Source organism: Hemitrygon akajei, chromosome 22 (genome assembly GCF_048418815.1).
Source record: "Hemitrygon akajei chromosome 22, sHemAka1.3, whole genome shotgun sequence".
NCBI classification, from domain to species: Eukaryota; Metazoa; Chordata; class Chondrichthyes; order Myliobatiformes; family Dasyatidae; genus Hemitrygon; species Hemitrygon akajei.
In genome coordinates this window covers 64,631,119-64,650,965 of record NC_133145.1, presented here as the reverse complement: position 1 = coordinate 64,650,965, position 19,847 = coordinate 64,631,119, and the positions used below count along the sequence as shown (strand labels likewise).

The window sequence follows — 19,847 nt, the reverse complement described above, 5'->3', positions numbered from 1 at the left end:
CTGCTGATTCTGTCCGCGGAGTGAGAGACAGTTCACAGACAACGTGTGACTGCTGATTCTGTCCGCGGAGTGAGAGGCAGTTCACAGGCAACGTGTGACTGAGCGGATACTGTCCGCGGAGTGAGAGACAGTTCACAGGCAACGTGTGACTGAGCGGATTCAGTCCGCGGAGTGAGAGACAGTTCACAGGCAACGTCTGACTGAACGGATTCAGTCCGCGGAGTGAGAGACAGTTCACAGACAACGTGTGACTGCTGATTCTGTCCGCAAGGTGAGAGACAGTTCACAGGCAACGTGTGACTGCTGATTCTGTCCGCAAGGTGAGAGACAGTTCACAGGCAACGTGAGACTGCTGATTCTGTCCGCGGAGTGAGAGGCAGTTCACAGGCAACGTGTGACTGAGCGGATACTGTCCGCGGAGTGAGAGACAGTTCACAGGCAACGTGTGACTGAGCGGATTCAGTCCGCGGAGTGAGAGACAGTTCACAGGCAACGTGTGACTGAGCGGATTCAGTCCGCGGAGTGAGAGACAGTTCACAGACAACGTGTTACTGAGCGGATTCTGTCCGGGGAGTGGGAGACAGTTCACAGGCAACGTGTGACTGAGCGGATTCTGTCCGGGGAGTGGGAGACAGTTCACAGGCAACGTGTGACTGAACGGATTCTGTCCGGGGAGTGGGAGACAGTTCACAGGCAACGTGTGACTGAGCTGATTCTGTCCACGGAGTGAGAGACAGTTCACAGGCAAAGTGTGACTGTACTGATTCTGTCCGCGGAGTGGGAGACAGTTCACAGGCAACGTGTGACTGCTGATTCTGTCCGCGGAGTGAGAGACAGTTCACAGGCAACGTGTGACTGCTGATTCTGTCCGCGGAGTGAGAGACAGTTCACAGGCAACGTGTGACTGAGCTGATTCTGTCCGCGGAGTGAGAGACAGTTCACAGGCAACGTGTGACTGAGCGGATTCTGTCCGCGGAGTGAGAGACAGTTCACAGGCAACGTGTGACTGAGCGGATTCTGTCCGCGGAGTGAGAGACAGTTCACTTGCAACGTGTTACTGAGCTGATTCTGTCCGGGGAGTGGGAGACAGTTCACAGGCAACGTGTGACTGAGCTGATTCTGTCCGGGGAGTGAGAGACAGTTCACAGGCAACGTGTGACTGAGCTGATTCTGTCCGCGGAGTGAGAGACAGTTCACAGGCAACGTGTGACTGAGCGGATTCTGTCCGCGGAGTGAGAGACAGTTCACTTGCAACGTGTTACTGAGCTGATTCTGTCCGGGGAGTGGGAGACAGTTCACAGGCAACGTGTGACTGAGCGGATTCTGTCCACGGAGTGAGAGGCAGTTCACAGGCAACGTGTGACTGAGCGGATTCTGTCCGGGGAGTGGGAGACAGTTCACAGGCAACGTGTGACTGAGCTGATTCTGTCCGCAGAGTGAGAGGCAGTTCACAGGCAACGTGTGACTGTGCTGATTCTGTCCACGGAGTGAGAGACAGTTCACAGGCAACGTGTGACTGAGCTGATTCTGTCCGGGGAGTGAGAGACAGTTCACAGGCAACGTGTGACTGAGCGGATTCTGTCCGGGGAGTGAGAGACAGTTCACAGGCAACGTGTGACTGAGCGGATTCTGTCCGGGGAGTGAGAGACAGTTCACAGGCAACGTGTGACTGAGCGGATTCTGTCCGGGGAGTGAGAGACAGTTCACAGGCAACGTGTGACTGAGCGGATTCTGTCCGCAGAGTGAGAGGCAGTTCACAGGCAACGTGTGACTGTGCTGATTCTGTCCACGGAGTGAGAGACAGTTCACAGGCAACGTGTGACTGAGCTGATTCTGTCCGCAGAGTGAGAGGCAGTTCACAGGCAACGTGTGACTGTGCTGATTCTGTCCGCAGAGTGAGAGACAGTTCACAGGCAACGTGTGACTGAGCTGATTCTGTCCGCAGAGTGAGAGACAGTTCACAGGCAACGTGTGACTGTGCTGATTCTGTCCACGGAGTGAGAGACAGTTCACAGGCAACGTGTGACTGAGCTGATTCTGTCCGGGGAGTGAGAGACAGTTCACAGGCAACGTGTGACTGAGCGGATTCTGTCCGGGGAGTGAGAGACAGTTCACAGGCAACGTGTGACTGAGCGGATTCTGTCCGGGGAGTGAGAGACAGTTCACAGGCAACGTGTGACTGAGCGGATTCTGTCCGGGGAGTGGGAGACAGTTCACAGGCAACGTGTGACTGTGCTGATTCTGTCCGCGGAGTGAGAGACAGTTCACAGGCAACGTGTGACTGAGCTGATTCTGTCCGGGGAGTGAGAGACAGTTCACAGGCAACGTGTGACTGAGCGGATTCTGTCCGGGGAGTGAGAGACAGTTCACAGGCAACGTGTGACTGAGCGGATTCTGTCCGGGGAGTGAGAGACAGTTCACAGGCAACGTGTGACTGTACTGATTCTGTCCGCGGAGTGAGAGACAGTTCACAGGCAACGTGTGACTGAGCTGATTCTGTCCGGGGAGTGAGAGACAGTTCACAGGCAACGTGTGACTGAGCGGATTCTGTCCGGGGAGTGAGAGACAGTTCACAGGCAACGTGTGACTGAGCTGATTCTGTCCGCGGAGTGAGCGACAGTTCACAGGCAACGTGTGACTGTACTGATTCTGTCCGCGGAGTGAGAGACAGTTCACAGGCAACGTGTGACTGCTGATTCTGTCCGCGGAGTGAGAGACAGTTCACAGGCAACGTGTGACTGAGCTGATTCTGTCCGGGGAGTGGGAGACAGTTCACAGGCAACGTGTGACTGAGCTGATTCTGTCCGGGGAGTGAGAGACAGTTCACAGGCAAAGTGTGACTGAGCTGATTCTGTCCGCGGAGTGAGAGACAGTTCACAGGCAACGTGTGACTGCTGATTCTGTCCGGGGAGTGAGAGACAGTTCACAGGCAACGTGTGACTAAGCTGTTTCTGTCCACGGAGTGAGAGGCAGTTCACAGGCAACGTGTGACTGAGCGGATTCTGTCCACGGAGTGAGAGGCAGTTCACAGGCAACGTGTGACTGAGCTGATTCTGTCCGCAGAGTGAGAGGCAGTTTACAGGCAACGTCTGACTGCTGATTCTGTCCGCGGAGTGAGAGACAGTTCACAGGCAACGTGTGACTGAGCGGATTCTGTCCGCGGAGTGAGAGACAGTTCACAGGCAACGTCTGACTGCTGATTCTGTCCGCGGAGTGAGAGACAGTTCACAGGCAACGTGTGACTAAGCTGATTCTGTCCGGGGAGTGGGAGACAGTTCACAGGCAACGTGTGACTGAGCGGATTCTGTCCGCGGAGTGAGAGACAGTTCACAGGCAACGTCTGACTGCTGATTCTGTCCGCGGAGTGAGAGACAGTTCACAGGCAACGTGTGAATGCTGATTCTGTCCACGGAGTGAGAGACAGTTCACAGGCAACGTGTGACTGAGCGGATTCTGTCCACGGAGTGAGAGAGAGTTCACTTGCAACGAGTGACTGAGCGGATTCTGTCCGGGGAGTGGGAGACAGTTCACAGGCAACGTGTGACTGAGCTGATTCTGTCCGGGGAGTGGGAGACAGTTTACAGGCAACGTGTGACTGCTGATTCTGTCCACAGAGTGAGAGACAGTTCACAGGCAACGTGTGACTGAGCGGATTCTGTCCGGGGAGTGGGAGACAGTTCACAGGCAACGTGTGACTGAGCTGATTCTGTCCGCGGAGTGAGAGACAGTTCACAGGCAACGTGTGACTAAGCTGATTCTGTCCGCGGAGTGAGAGACAGTTCACAGGCAACGTGTGACTGAGCTGATTCTGTCCGGGGGGTGAGAGACAGTTCACAGGCAACGTCTGACTGCTGATTCTGTCCGCGGAGTGAGAGACAGTTCACAGGCAACGTGTGACTGAGCTGATTCTGTCCGGGGAGTGAGAGACAGTTCACAGGCAACGTGTGACTGCTGATTCTGTCCGCGGAGTGAGAGACAGTTCACAGGCAACGTGTGACTGAGCTGATTCTGTCCGGGGAGTGGGAGACAGTTCACAGGCAACGTGTGACTGAGCTGATTCTGTCCGGGGAGTGGGAGACAGTTCACAGGCAACGTGTGACTGAGCTGATTCTGTCCACAGAGTGAGAGACAGTTCACAGGCAATGTGTGACTGGGCGGATTCTGTCCGGGGAGTGGGAGACAGTTCACAGGCGCCGTGTGACTGAACGGATTCTGTCCGGGGAGTGGGAGACAGTTCACAGGCAACGTGTGACTGAGCGGATTCTGTCCGGGGAGTGGGAGACAGTTCACAGGCAACGTGTGACTGAGTGGATTCTGTCCGGGGAGTGGGAGACAGTTCACAGGCAACGTGTGACTGTGCTGATTCTGTCCACGGAGTGAGAGACAGTTCACAGGCAACGTGTGACTGCTGATTCTGTCCACGGAGTGAGAGACAGTTCACAGGCAACGTGTGACTGCTGATTCTGTCCACGGAGTGAGAGACAGTTCACAGGCAACGTGTGACTGAGCGGATTCTGTCCACGGAGTGAGAGGCAGTTCACAGGCAACGTGTGACTGAGCTGATTCTGTCCACGGAGTGAGAGGCAGTTCACAGACAACGTGTGACTGAGCTGATTCTGTCCGGGGAGTGAGAGACAGTTCACAGGCAACGTGTGACTGCTGATTCTGTCCGCGGAGTGAGAGACAGTTCACAGGCAACGTGTGACTGAGCTGATTCTGTCCGGGGAGTGGGAGACAGTTCACAGGCAACGTGTGACTGAGCTGATTCTGTCCGGGGAGTGGGAGACAGTTCACAGGCAACGTGTGACTGAGCTGATTCTGTCCGCGGAGTGAGAGACAGTTCACAGGCAACGTGTGACTGAACGGATTCTGTCCGGGGAGTGGGAGACAGTTCACAGGCAACGTGTGACTGAGCTGATTCTGTCTGCGGAGTGAGAGACAGTTCACAGGCAACGTGTGACTGAACGGATTCTGTCCGGGGAGTGGGAGACAGTTCACAGGCAACGTGTGACTGAGCTGATTCTGTCTGCGGAGTGAGAGACAGTTCACAGGCAACGTGTGACTGAGCTGATTCTGTCCGGGGAGTGGGAGACAGTTCACAGGCAACGTGTGACTGAGCTGATTCTGTCCGCGGAGTGAGAGACAGTTCACAGGCAACGTGTGACTGAACGGATTCTGTCCACGGAGTGAGAGGCAGTTGACAGGCAACGTGTGACTGAGCTGATTCTGTCCGCGGAGTGAGAGACAGTTCACAGGCAACGTGTGACTGAACGGATTCTGTCCGGGGAGTGGGAGACAGTTCACAGGCAACGTGTGACTGAGCTGATTCTGTCTGCGGAGTGAGAGACAGTTCACAGGCAACGTGTGACTGTGCTGATTCTGTCTGCGGAGTGAGAGACAGTTCACAGGCAACGTGTGACTGAGCTGATTCTGTCTGCGGAGTGAGAGACAGTTCACAGGCAACGTGTGACTGAGCTGATTCTGTCTGCGGAGTGAGAGACAGTTCACAGGCAACGTGTGACTGTGCTGATTCTGTCCGGGGAGTGAGAGACAGTTCACAGGCAACGTGTGACTGAACGGATTCTGTCCGGGGAGTGGGAGACAGTTCACAGGCAACGTGTGACTGAGCTGATTCTGTCTGCGGAGTGAGAGACAGTTCACAGGCAACGTGTGACTGAACGGATTCTGTCCGGGGAGTGGGAGACAGTTCACAGGCAACGTGTGACTGAGCTGATTCTGTCTGCGGAGTGAGAGACAGTTCACAGGCAACGTGTGACTGAGCTGATTCTGTCCGGGGAGTGGGAGACAGTTCACAGGCAACGTGTGACTGAGCTGATTCTGTCCGCGGAGTGAGAGACAGTTCACAGGCAACGTGTGACTGAACGGATTCTGTCCACGGAGTGAGAGGCAGTTGACAGGCAACGTGTGACTGAGCTGATTCTGTCCGCGGAGTGAGAGACAGTTCACAGGCAACGTGTGACTGAACGGATTCTGTCCGGGGAGTGGGAGACAGTTCACAGGCAACGTGTGACTGAGCTGATTCTGTCTGCGGAGTGAGAGACAGTTCACAGGCAACGTGTGACTGTGCTGATTCTGTCTGCGGAGTGAGAGACAGTTCACAGGCAACGTGTGACTGAGCTGATTCTGTCTGCGGAGTGAGAGACAGTTCACAGGCAACGTGTGACTGAGCTGATTCTGTCTGCGGAGTGAGAGACAGTTCACAGGCAACGTGTGACTGTGCTGATTCTGTCCGGGGAGTGAGAGACAGTTCACAGGCAACGTGTGACTGAACGGATTCTGTCCGGGGAGTGGGAGACAGTTCACAGGCAAGGTGTGACTGCTGATTCTGTCCGCGGAGTGAGAGACAGTTCACTTGCAACGAGTGACTGAGCGGATTCTGTCCACGGAGTGAGAGACAGTTCACAGGCAACGTGTGACTGCTGATTCTGTCCGCGGAGTGAGAGACAGTTCACTTGCAACGTGTTACTGAGCGGATTCTGTCCGGGGAGTGAGAGACAGTTCACAGGCAACGTCTGACTGCTGATTCTGTCCGCGGATTGAGAGACAGTTGACAGGTAACATGTAACTGTGCTGATTCTGTCCATAGAGTGAGAGACAGTTCACAGGCAACGTGTGACTGAGCTGATTCTGTCCACGGAGTGAGAGACAGTTCACAGGCAACATGTAACTGTGCTGATACTCTCCGGGGAGTGAGTGTGCAGTTCACAGGCAACGTGTGAATGTACTGATTCTGTCCATAGAGTGAGAGACGGTTCACAGGCAACGTGTGACTGTGCTGAATCTGTCCGCGGAGTGAGAGACAGTTCACAGGCAACGTGTGACTGTGCTGATTCTGTCCGCAGAGTGAGAGACAGTTCACAGGCAACATGTAACTGTGCTGATACTCTCCGGGGAGTGAGTGTGCAGTTCACAGGCAACGTGTGAATGTACTGATTCTGTCCATAGAGTGAGAGACGGTTCACAGGCAACGTCTGACTGCTGATTCTGTCCATAGAGTGAGGGACAGTTCACAGGCAACGTGTGAATGTACTGATTCTGTCCATAGAGTGAGAGACGGTTCACAGGCAACCTGTGACTGTGCTGATTCTGTCCATAGAGTGAGGGACAGTTCACAGGCAACATGTGACTGTGCTGAATCTGTCCGCGGAGTGAGAGACAGTTCACAGGCAACGTGTGACTGTGCTGATTCTGTCTGCGGAGTGAGAGACAGTTCACACTTCCATGTACTTTGTGCATTTTATTTATTTTTTAAATTTGGAGATACAGCACAGTAACAGGCCCTTCTCAACAAGTGCATGCTGTCCAGTTACACTCATGGGACCAATTAATCTACTAGCCTGTATGTTTTTGGACTTTGGGAGGAAACCCACGTGGTCAGAGGGAGAATGTATAAACAACCAGAGAGCAGAGGAATTGGATCTCGTTGCTTGTGCCGTCAAGTGTTAAGGTATCTGATACACTACCGTGACACGCGTTTTCTTTTAACCCAACTGATGCTCCCTGTAGTGGGAGTGTGCAGTGCAGAGGGAATTCCGATCACACTCGAATTGTTTACTCCTTTTAAATGTCAGGCAAATGCTTCCCTGTCTTGTTGTATTGCACGTTGGCCGGAAGGCCCACCCTCTCTTTCTGTCTCCAAACAAAACATTACACAGGAAGCAGCAAGGATTTCATTCTCAGGATTTTACGGAAGATTTGGAATATTTTCTCAGTGGGTGGTAATTAAACTTTTCCATGTTTTCAAAGTCAAATTTGCTGTCATCTGTGCAAGTACAGGTGCAATGAAAAATCATACTTGTGTCAGCACCAGAAAAGCTGCATTCACAAGAAGAACAAATCATACACTATTTTAAAAAGAAAGAATACAATTGGAGCGTGAATGGGTATGGGGAGAAGGCAGGAGATTGGGGCTGAGGAGGAAATTGGATCAGCCATGATGACACGGTGGAGCAGACTCAATGGGCCAAATGGCCTAATTCTGCTCCTATATCTTATGGTCTTAAACTGTAGTGATTAGGATTTTGCCAGTTGCTTCAGCAACCAAATGTTTGAAGGGAAGTAGCTGTTCTTGAAACTGGTGGTTTGGCACTTCAGGCTTGTGTACGTCCTGGCCAATGGGGCTGTGAGAAGATGGAGTGATCTTCGATGGCTGTTACCTTTCTAAGGCAGAACCTCCTATAGATACTTCTGATGGTGGGAAGGCATAAACCTGAGGCTTTACACTGCTTTGATCAGACTGCACTTGGAGTATTCTGGGCAGTTTTGGGCCCCTTGTCTAAGAAAAGATGTGCTGAAATTGGAGAGTCCAGAGGAGATTCAGAAAATGATCCCAGGAATGAAAGGGTTAATAAATGAGCATTTTATGGCTCTGGGGCTGTACTCGCTGGAGTTTAGAAGAATCGGGGAGATCTCATTGAATATTGAAAGGTCTGGATAGAGTGGATGCAAGAGGAAGCCATAGAAAGGGTGCAGAGGGGATTTACAAGGATGTTGCCTGGATTGGGGAGCATGCCTTATGAGAACAGGTTGAGTGAACTTGGCCTTTTCTCCTTGGAGCAACGGAGGATGAGAGGTGACTTGATAGAGGTGTACAAGGTGATGAAAGGCATTGGTCGTGTGGATAGTCAGAGACTTTTCCCCAGGGCTAAAATGGCTAGCACGAGAGGGCACAGTTTTAAGGTGCTTGGAATAGGTACAGAGGAGATGTCAGGGGTACGTTTTTTATGCAGAGAGTGGTGAGTGTGTGGAATGGGCTGCCGGTGGCGGCAATGGAGACAGAAACGATAGGGTCTTTCAAGAGTCTTCTGGATGGGTACATGGAGCTTAGAAAAATAGAGGGCAATGGTTAAGTTCTAGGTCGGACATGCTCGGGACAGCTTTGTGGGCCGAAGGGCCTGTATTGTACTGTATGTTTTCTATGTTTCTAAGAGGATATTTCCAATATTGAGTGGGACTAGGACCAGAGGGGACAGCCTCAGACTAGAAGGATGTCCCTTTAGAATTTATTGGGAGGAATTCCTTTAGCTAGAGAGTAGTGAATCTGTGGAGGCCAGGTCATTGGATATATTTAAAGCAGAGGTTGATAGGTTCTTGATTAGTAAGTGCATCAAGATTTACAGAGAGAAGGCAGAGGAATGGGGTTGAAAGGGATAATAAATCAACCATGAGGGAATGGCAGAACACATTCGATGGGCTGAATGGTCTAATCTGCTCCTATGTCTAATGGTCTTATGGGTGTATTAAGCAGAGTCCACTACTCTCTGCAGCTTCTTGCATTCCTGCACATTTGACCATGATATACCCAGACGGGATACTTTCCACAGTGCATCTGTAGAGCGGTCAGTGACAAGCTGAACCTTCCAAGAAAGTGAAGACACTGGCATTCTTTCCTTGTGACTGCATCTACGTGCCTGGACCTGGACAGGTCACCTGCTATGTTGAATTTAAAGCTGCTGACTCTCTCTGCCAGCAATTCTGCAATGTAGACTGCCGCATGTTCGCTCCCCACCTTTCCACTCCGCAAAGTCAGCAATCAGCTCCTTGACTGAGCGAGATGTTGTTGCAGCATCACTTGCCCCGTGACCTATCTACCCCTCGACGAGTACAGGTATTATCCAGGTACATGTACAACCCTGAGATCATTTCTTGCAGACATGCTCAATAAATCCACAATAGAATCAATGAAAGACTGCACCAACTGGGCGTTCAAACAGCATCTAAAAGACACCGAACTGCAAATACAAAAGAAAGACTAATAATAAATAAATAAGTGAAGTTATCCCCTTTAGTTCAAGAGCCTGATGATTGAGGGGTAATAACTATTCCTGAACATGGTGGAGTGAGTCCTGAGGCTCCTGTACCTCCTTCCTGATGGCAGCAGCGAGAAGAGAGCATGGCCTGGGTGATGGAGAGGGCTTTACCCTTGAATGACTGGGCATATTCACTACTTTTTGTAGGATTTTCCATTCAAAGGCATTGGTGTTTCTTTACCAGGGTGTGATGCAGCCAGTCAATATACTCTCCACCACACATATATTTAAAAAATGGTCAAAGTTACACATGACACACTGAATCTTCACAAACTCTTGAGGAAGTAGAGGCTCTGCTATGCTTTCTTAGTAACTGCACTAACATGCGGGGCCCAGGACAGGTCCTCTGGAATGGTAACACCGAGGATTTTAAAGTTGCTGACCCTCCAATGAGGACTGTCTGATGGACCTCTGGTTTCCTCCTGCTGAGGTCTAATCAGCACCTTGGTCCTGCTGACATTGAGTGAGAGGTTGTTGTTACAGCACTACTCAGCCTGAGTTTCAATATCACACCTCGTCACCACCTTTGATTCGGCTAGTGACCGTGATGGTTCAAGGTTCATTTTATTGTCAAATGTGCATATACAATACAACTCCAATACTCTTCTTCTCCAGGTAGCCAGGAAATGCACATGGGAAAAGCAAAAGAAACAACTAGCAGACCCCAGAAATCCTGATCTCTCCCCGCAGAAAAAAAGCAACAATAGCAATCCCAGACACTCCCTCCCCACAGAAAAAACAGCAACAATAACAATCCTCAACCTCCTCCCTTACAGAAAAAACAGCACTACTAGTAATGGTTATTTATTTACTGTTAGTCTTGCTATACAGCACATTTGCTGGAATACTTGAATTCCAGTACAGAATCAAAATCGAGTTTATTATCACTGAACTGTGTTGTTCTGTGGAAGCAGTGCAATATATTAGATGTTGTCTATTTTGTTATGTTTGTTTACAGAGTTATCAGAAGAGAATCACACTTTTAAAAATTCTCATGCCTGCTTCGTGTTTGCCTGTGCCAAAGCCTCCATGGTGTTCCAGTCAAAGTGGTGTCCTTCTCGGTCTTTGTGTACCGAGATCAGCGGCAGTGGATCATGTCTTTGTACTGCCAGTTTACATTCCCATAAACAAGTTGAGAGTTTACGTCCTGTCTAGCTGGGTTTGTTGCCTGGGGTGCTGGTGTTGGTGTGAGCACTGGCCCTCAGGACTGGTGTGAGGCGCTCATCTAAACCTTGCGAAAGCTGCCTGGATTGTGCCTCCTGCAGGCCAGTGAAAGATCAGCTTTATTTGTCACACCTCCAGTGCAATGTGTCATTATACGTCAACAACCAGCACAGTCTGGGTATGTGCTGGGGGCCAATTACTACTATCCCTAACCTGTATGTCTTTGGAATGTGGGAGGAAACGAGAGCACCCAGAGGAAACTCACATAGTCACGGGGAGAATGTGTAAACTCCTTACCGACAGCAGAAGGAATTGTACCCCACTCACTGTTTTGTAATAGGGTTAATCTGTCTGTCATGGTAGCGGGTCACCCACTCGGTGACTTGGTTCCAGTGAGTGGGTCAGCATTGGGTGCTCTTCGTACAGCTGAATGACACTAGCAGAGTGGGTGGGTTATTCTAGTGCTGCCTCCACCATTAAGGGGATATGTGTTGACCTCTTATCGCTGTGTATTTCAGCCAGTAGCAGCAAACACCGCGACATCATCATCTGGTGACCAAGGTCTGTTGGCATCTCTCAACTGCGTTTACTGTTAGCCACCAGGTAAGTGCAAAGCCTCAAAGGTGCCTGGATTAGAGAGCAACACGCACAAAATACAGGAGGGACTCAACAGGTCAGGCAGCATCTAAGGAAGGGAATGAACTGTTGACGTTTCGGGCCGAGAATCATCATCAGGACTGAAAAGGAAGGGGGCAGAAGCCTGGACGAGGGTGAGGGATGGGGAAGGAGAGCAAGCTGGCAGGTGATAGATGAGACCAGGTGAGAGGGAAGGTGGGTGGGTGATGGAGGAAGGGATGAAGTGAGATGGGTGGAAGAAGGAATCTGGTAAGATGGAGAGTGCATGGGAGAAAGGGAAGGAGGATTGGCACCAGAGAGAGATGAAGGGGTGAGAGGGGAGCCAGAATGGGGGAGTAAAATGAGTGATCGAGTGCACAGCCAGAGACCTTTTTCCCAGGGTGGGAATGGCTATTACAAGGGGACATAATTGGAGGAAAGTATGGGGGGATATGAAAGGTTTCTTTTTACACAGAGTGGTGGGTGTGTGGAACACACTACTGGGGTGGTTGTAGAGGCAGATACATTAGGAATATTTAAGAGACTCTTAGATAAACAGATGGATGATAGAAAAATGAAGAGCTATGTGGGAGGGAATGGTTAGATTGATCTTCGAGTTGGCCAAAGGGAATGTAATGTTCTGTGTTGTAGCGGATTGCACATCCAATCACTAGCCTCACCTCACACGCTTTGCAATCCATCTTCACAGTTACCCTGGGGACGGAGAGGAGTGCAAGTTGTGGTTGTGTGAAAGGTCTCTGAGAGTACCTGGATTGCGTGTGTGTGTGGACCAACAGGGAAAGAGAACAAGGTATAGAGTATAGCTGAATGTCAGAGGCTTGTGAAATGTTTGGGCTTAAACAAGCAGCCTGGGGTGGGAGAGCTGAGCATCTTGCCCTGTGATTCCTCAGCATCCCCAGTCTGCTTCCGCTCAGTGATTTCGTTTCCAAAAGGCAGGAGCAGTTGAGTGACCTGGAAGGATTTGAGTAGGGCAGCTGCAATTAACCAGTTTGCTCTGTTCAAATCTTCAAACTATTTAAAGTGTATGTATAATAAATATCATTGTTTGCACAATGGATATTTCAGAATTTAATCTGCTCTCCCCACAGCCCTGCCAAGTTTTTAATTTCCAATACTTATCCATCTCTTTTTTCAAAGTTACAATTCATTCAGCCTTCCCAGCAGTCCAGATCCCTTCATAACTCACTACTTTGAAAAGAGGTTCCTTATCTCACTTTGGTTCTTTTGTTAGCCTCAGACATTTTCTCAACCCCATTTCTTGACCCAGCTGACAATGCAAGCGGCTTTTTCCTTTCATTTGTGCTTCTACCCTTCAGGACTTAAATACCTTTCTCCAAGAACAGAGATGAGGAGGAATTTCTTTAGAGCATAAGATAGAGGAGCAGAATTAGGCCATCTGGCCCATTGAGCCTGCTCCACTATTTCAACAAGGCTGATCCATTTTTCCTGTCAGCCCCAATCTCTTGTCTTCTCCCCATTTCCTTTGATGCCATGACCAATCAAGAATCTATCAGCCTCTGCCTTAAATATACATAAAGACAGCCTCCACAGCTGCACGTAGCAAGTAATTCCACAGATTCACCACCCTCTGGCTGAAGAAATTACTCCTCATCTCCGTTCCAAAAGGACGCCCCTCTATTCTGATGCTGTGTCCTCTGGTCTTAGACTCTCCCGCCATAGGAAACATCCTCTCCACATCCACTCTATCAAGGCCTTTCAACATTTCATTGGTTTCAAAGAGGTCACCCCTCATTCTTCTGAATTCCAATGAGTCTAGGCCCAGAGTCATGAAGCACTCTTCATATGACAAACGTTCCTTCAATCCTGGAATCATCTTTGTGAACCTTCGTTGAACTCTCTCCAATGCCAATACATCCTTTCTTAAGATAAGGGGCCCAAAACTCCAAGTGAGGCTTCACCAGTGCTTTATGAAGTCTAAACATTACACCCTTGCTTATATATTTTAGTCCTTTTGAAGAGAATGCTAACATTGTATTTGCCTTCCTGACCACAGACTCAACCTGTAAATTAATCTTTCGGGAATCCTGCACGAGGACTCACAAGTCCATTTGCACCTCAGATTTTTGAAATTTTTATCCATTTAGAAAATAGTCAACCCTTTCATTTCTTCTACCAAAGTGCATGACCATACACTTCCCGACACTTTAGCCAGAGAATAATTAATCTGTGGAATTCATTGCCGCAGATGGCTGTGAAGGCCAAGTCATGATGTATATTTAAAGCAGAGTTTGATAGATTCTTGATTAGTCAAGGTGTCAGTTAAGGGAAGAAGGCAGGAAAATGGGATTAAGAGGGAAAATAAATCACTCATGGTTGAAAGGTGGACCAAACTCAGTGGGCCAAATGGCCTAATTATGTTTCTATGTCTTATGTTCTTGTACTTTTCAGCTTCTTCTGTCTGAGGAGAATAGCTCCAATCTATCCACTTAAGTAAAGGTCCCCGTCTCCAGAATCATTTTAGCAAATATGTCCTTGTTCAAAATAAATTTAAGCACTTGTATGTCACAATATGCAGCCCTGAGATTCATTTTCTTGTGGAACATATTCAATAAATTCAGATTAATAACCATAATCGAATCAATAAAAGATTGCACTAACCTGGGTGTTTAACCAGTGTGCAAAAAACAATAAACTATGCAAATACCAAAAGAAAGTAATAATAATAAATAAATAAGCAATAAATATTGTTAACATGAGATAATCCTTGAAAGTGAGTCCATAGGTTGTGGGAACAGTTGAGTGATGGGGCAAGTGAAGTTATCCCCTTTCGTTGAAGAGCCTGAAGGATGAGGGGTAATAACTGTTCCTGAAGCTGGTGATGTGAGTATTGAGGCTCCTGTACCTTCTTCCCGACAACAGCAGTGGGAAGAAAGCATGACCTGGATGCTGGGGTTCTTGATGGACGCTGCTTTCCTGCAAAAGCATTTCATGTAGATGTGCCCAATAGTGGGGAAGGTTTTACCAGTGATGTACTAGGCCGTATCCACTACTTTTTGTCTGGCTTTCTGTTCAAAGGCATTGGTGTTTCCATAATTACATGTTCTCCAAAGCCTTCATATCTGTCCTGAAGTGTAGCGCCATGAACTAGACACAATACTGTAGTCATGGCTGAACCAGTATGTCATAAAGATTCATCACTACTTTCTAATTGTACTTTATGCCTCAATTTGTAAAACTCACATCTCTTGTGTTCCTGCTAATTAACCTCCCTGCTGTTCATACCTCATTTATTCTCCAACCTTCAATCTATTGTAACACACATATACAAAGTTAATGTAAATTAATTATCAAAGTACATGCTTATTTTTATGTAGCGACAAAGCACAGTCAGCCCTTCTGGCCCTTTGAACTATGCCACCCCAGCATCCCCCGATTTAACCCTAACCTAATTGCAGGACAATTAACAATGACCATTTAAACTACCTGGTACGCCTTTGGACTGTGGGTGGGACGGGGGGAGCACCCGAGGAAAGCTCTCACATTCCACAGGAGAGCATACAGAGACTCCTTACAGAACAGCGCCAGAATTGAACTCTGAGCTCCGGAACGCCCTGAGCTGTAATGACGTCGTGCTAACTGCTACGCTACCGTTGTGCCATATATGACACCATGTACAACTCTGAGATTCCTTTTCTTGTGGGCAACTCAAAGAGGCTTCCATTGAGCCTCTGTTACTTTATTTTAAAAAACACATCAAATGATTTGGACATGATTTGCTTTCAACAGATCCCTGCTGGCTTTTCCTTGTCAATCAAGAACCGTTCTGTCCCTAATTATTGTGCCTTTTCCATTCCTGAGGTGGTTATTGTGTTTATCCCTACTCCTGGCATGAACGTTTGCAACTTTGCAGCCCGTGGGCACCATCCCTGGATCTATAGATGGGTGAATGATGAAGGCCAGGGTCTCTGCAGTGAATTTCATACTCCTCTCTGCAGTCAAAGGTGTGTCCCTTCTGGATCAAGTGATTCAAGTGCCTCTCCCTATGTTTCCTACCATAATACAATACAGTCTTAAACTTCATCAGGCGACAATTGAGCCAGAAGAGGAGGAAGTCACCTTCTGCAGTACTAAGCCACTTTTGCTTCTGACTTGCAGCAGAGCCTGTTACGCCCCTCACACTGACCCATTTTTTGATACTTGTTTTATTTGTGGACTATGTATCAATTCAGTTGTGCAGAAGGTAACAGATTCTTGTGATCACAATGGATATGAGGTCCATTCTGCAGATAGAAACTCTCCATACAACCATAAGATATAGGAGCAGAAGTAGGCTATTCGGCCCATTGAGTATGTTCTGCCATTCAATCATTACTGATTTATTATCTCTCTCAATCCCATTCTCCTACCTTTACCCCGTAACCCTTACTAATCAAGAACCTCTCCACCTCCACTTTAAATATACTCAATTGCATGACTTACACAGTCGTCTGTGGCAATGAATTCCACAGATTCACCATCCTCTGGCTAAAGAAATTCCTCCTCACCTCTGTTCTAAAGGGATGCCCTTCTATTCTGAGGCTGTGTCCTCTGGTCGTAGACTCTTCCAGTTTTAGGAACATCCTCTTCACATCCAGTCTATCTAGGTCTTTCAGTATTTAGTAAGATTCAATTTCTTGCACAGCCTCTCCTTGTTGCTTGCAGCATTGGACTTGTCCTTTCCTGTGACCAAGCTTGGTACACTCATCACTGAGTACGTCTACATGGAGTGCTGCCACAGGAATGCGGCCTCTATTATCAAGGACCTTCAGCATCCAGACCATGCTCTCTTCTTGCTACTGCTATTAGGAAGGAGGTACAGGAGCCTTAAGACCCACGCCTCCAGGTGCAGGAACAATTTTTATCCGATAGCCATCACCTCAACTGTGAACTGATTCCACAAACTACAGACCCACTTTTAAGGACTTAACAGCTTGTGCTTTCAAAATTATTTATTTACTCTAGTATTATTTACATAATTTGCCTTCTTTTACACATTGGTTGTTTGTCAGTCTTTATAGTTTTTCATAAATTCTATTGTATTTCTGTATTTTAAATGAATCTCAAGGTTATACATGGTGTCATGTGCGTACTTTTGATAGGAAGTTCACTTTGAATGTTGGTAGATGATGACTAGAACACTGAGAGGAGAGTCTTGTTGTACGGTAGTAGATGAGAGAAGTTGACAGATCTGTTGTCTTTCTCCCCGCAGTGAGTACAAGGTGAAATTTCTGGATATCGCCAAGATATGACACTGGGCCAGAATACGAGCCAACTCAGCCTCGTGGAAGACGCAGAGCAGCCTCTGAGCTTGTATCAAGCAAGAATGCTTGACTGATGTTTCTGCTCCTTCGGACTGCTGGTTTGCTGGCGCAGGAGCTACCGCAGAGTGTGATTACGAGGCTGTTCAGCACATTTCACTGTACATTTTGGACAGCTGTGGTTCTGGGAGGATGATCAAAGACTGGAGATTCTCTCTTGGACTTTATTGTATATTGTACTTGAAGTTTTTTTGGCCTGGTTTGGGTTGGGGGGTGGGTAGGGAAGAAGAATGTCTGATTTAATTCTTTAACTAAGTTTGGTGAACAGCTCGCCTGTGGACGCCCTGTTATATATCCAGGTGAAGTTATGTTAACTTCCCATCGTCCTGCAGCCTCCATTGATGCCATACGCCAGGCAGTAACAACTTGTTTTCTCATCTGGGATTGAACTTGGTTATTATGGTTTTTAAATATAAACTTCAGAAACCAGAGGAAACCCTCCCGGCCTGTTTGCGATGGCCCTCTGGACCAGCAGTCTCTCAGGGAGTTGCTGTCTGTCCTCTGTGTGTGTGTGTGAGTGAGTGCATGTGTGCATAGAGGCTGCAGCCAGTTCTCAATCTCTGAGCCAGCACAGTGTGTTTGCAGGCAGTCTGAGCCCTGCCAGGACTGACCGATGTTTGTTAAATTGTAATTGTGGCTTCCAGAGTCTTTGCTTGTACTCACTCTCACTGTACAGGCTTGTGTGCATATCCTTGTTTTGGAATGCTGTTTAATTTAACGCTAATGAGTTCCGGGAGTGAGTACAGGTACGGTGCTAAAAGGAGTGTCTGAGGCATCCCAATGGCCTCCTGTGTTAGAATTTAAACACCTCATCTCGTCTGCTTTAATTGGATTTGTATCATTTACAATGGGAAAGTTTTCCACAGAAGGCAGCCTCTGTGGGGAGGGTGTGGATCTTCAGGTTTTCATTGTGCAGGAGGAAGGAGACGACTGGCCTGTGATTAGGAGCGTAGGTGATACCTGACTCCACCGTGGTGATGTGCTGGCCCTGGCTCGGTACGGGAGGCAGAGTGGGCTAACTGTTCGCCTGACACTTGCCGTTCGATCTCCTCTGTTCAGTAAAGGCTAGTCACTTTCACATTGCTTTTTGGAGCGAGCCCTGGCCCTTCTTGTATGCGCAGAAGTAACAAAGTGTGAAAGAATCCAGCTTGTTACTTTCCCAGGGAAAAGAAATGGAGAATCCCCTGCCTTAGTTGTGGGGTTATTTACAGAGCTACTAGACTGTATGGCCCTACCCTGTCAGAGCCCTGATGGAGTTGTGTATTGTTAGTATGGTGCATATTGGGTATTACTTTAAAATGTTCTTTTTTTGCCCCTCTAACTTCACCTGTTCAGCTTGTGCAGGTAGATTTGCATGGGGGAGATGGGCTAGATGCATTTCAGCAACTCATTTGTCAGAGCTGGACAGGAGGCTTGGACCCCAGCACTGAGACCCCTTTCTTGACAACAACTTGTGCTTCATCCACGTTCTCTTTGGTGGCAGTTCACTCAACTTCCCAGAAAATAGAAAAAAAGCTCTTGGTGTGGCTTTCTCGAAAGTGAGTGATGGTGTGAGTTCACGTTGTACCGTTTTGGTGACCTCTCCTTTGGAGTGATTTATGATTTGAAGCCTCTCCCAACCTATTTGCAAACCTAATTGATGGAACCGGTTGTATCAGCCAGTTTCTGAAGCCGTCTGATCTCTTGTTACCCTATTTTCAGTCCTCAGTGTAGGTAGTGTTGGCAGGTAAAGTGGAATTGCAAGGTCACTGCCGGTTTAATGTCCTGCCGTCATGAGTCCACCCTCTCCAGATCACCAGCGTTCCCAGTTTTGGTCTTGTGCACGCCTCCCCTGGTGATACCTGCTCCTTTTTTCAGAGTGCAAGTTTTCTAGGATGGCACAGGTCCCCTCTGAGGACATCCAGGCAGCACTAACAGTGTCAGCTCACTCTGATTTTTGTAATATGGTGCTATGTGAATCTTTAATATGAATCATCTTTTTCTTATTGAAATGGGTGGGGTGGGTGGGAGAGATTTTGGGAAAAAAACTGATTTGACTCAGGAAAATTGATTTCCTTCCTGCTGTCGAGTCATACCAATTTTGATAGAATTGAAAAAGGGAAAAGTAAAAAATAATATTCATAGTACCTAGAAAATCTCTTGCTGCTCCTGCTGACACATGGAGAAGGGCAGCAATGTAGCTAATGGTGGGATTTGTACATGTTTTCTCTATGTATTTTGATAATCTGACCCGGTTATTGTACAAACGTAACCTTTCCTTTTTACTTGGTACAGTGGCTGTTGACAAGTTGTCCAGTTTTTGGCATCTCTGTCTCAACAGAACATGTTTTTCCCCAGAGGAAATCTTTTCACTAAACATTCAATGCATTAGTCACAGGTTTGTGTACAAATGAGAATCGTTCACTAAATGGCCATTTTTTTACACTTAATAAAAGATTTAAATGCTTGCGAGCCACTCTTCATTCTGCAGCATGTGATGTTTATGGATTAGTGATCTGTTGGCCAGACACTCTAGGCTGCACTTCTACTCCGTAAACCTTTGGAAAAAGTGAGTTCCTCTCAAAGCTCCGTGTTAAGACCATTGAACAGTGCAGTCACTTTGGCCCACAATGTTGTGCCGACCTTTTAACCTACTCAAAGATCAATTTAACCCTTCCTTTCCACATAGCCTCCAATTTTTCTATCATCCGTGTGCCTGTCTAAGAATCTCTTAAATGTCCCTAATGTATCTGCCTCTACCACCACCCCTGGCAGTGTGTTCCACACACCCACCACTTTCTGTAAATATTCTTCTAAACTGTCCTCCAATCAGCTTAAAATTATGTCGCCTTCTTATTAACCATTTAAACTGTGGGGAAATAGTCTGGCTGTCCACTCAATCTATGCCTCTTATCATCCT

General features: G+C 48.0%; 1 protein-coding gene across 1 annotated transcript in view; it reads left to right on the top strand.

The window, feature by feature from the left end:
* mbtd1 (mbt domain containing 1) overlaps positions 1-18,942 on the top strand; it is a 78,258-nt gene extending 59,316 nt beyond the window's left edge. Inside the window, exons 16-17 of the mRNA XM_073026480.1 lie at positions 11,513-11,597; positions 16,840-18,942. Coding sequence (XP_072882581.1) covers positions 11,513-11,550 — 38 coding nt within the window. The 3' untranslated portion in view covers positions 11,551-11,597; positions 16,840-18,942. The remainder of the gene's footprint in view (positions 1-11,512; positions 11,598-16,839) is intronic.
* Positions 18,943-19,847: the final 905 nt, after the last annotated feature.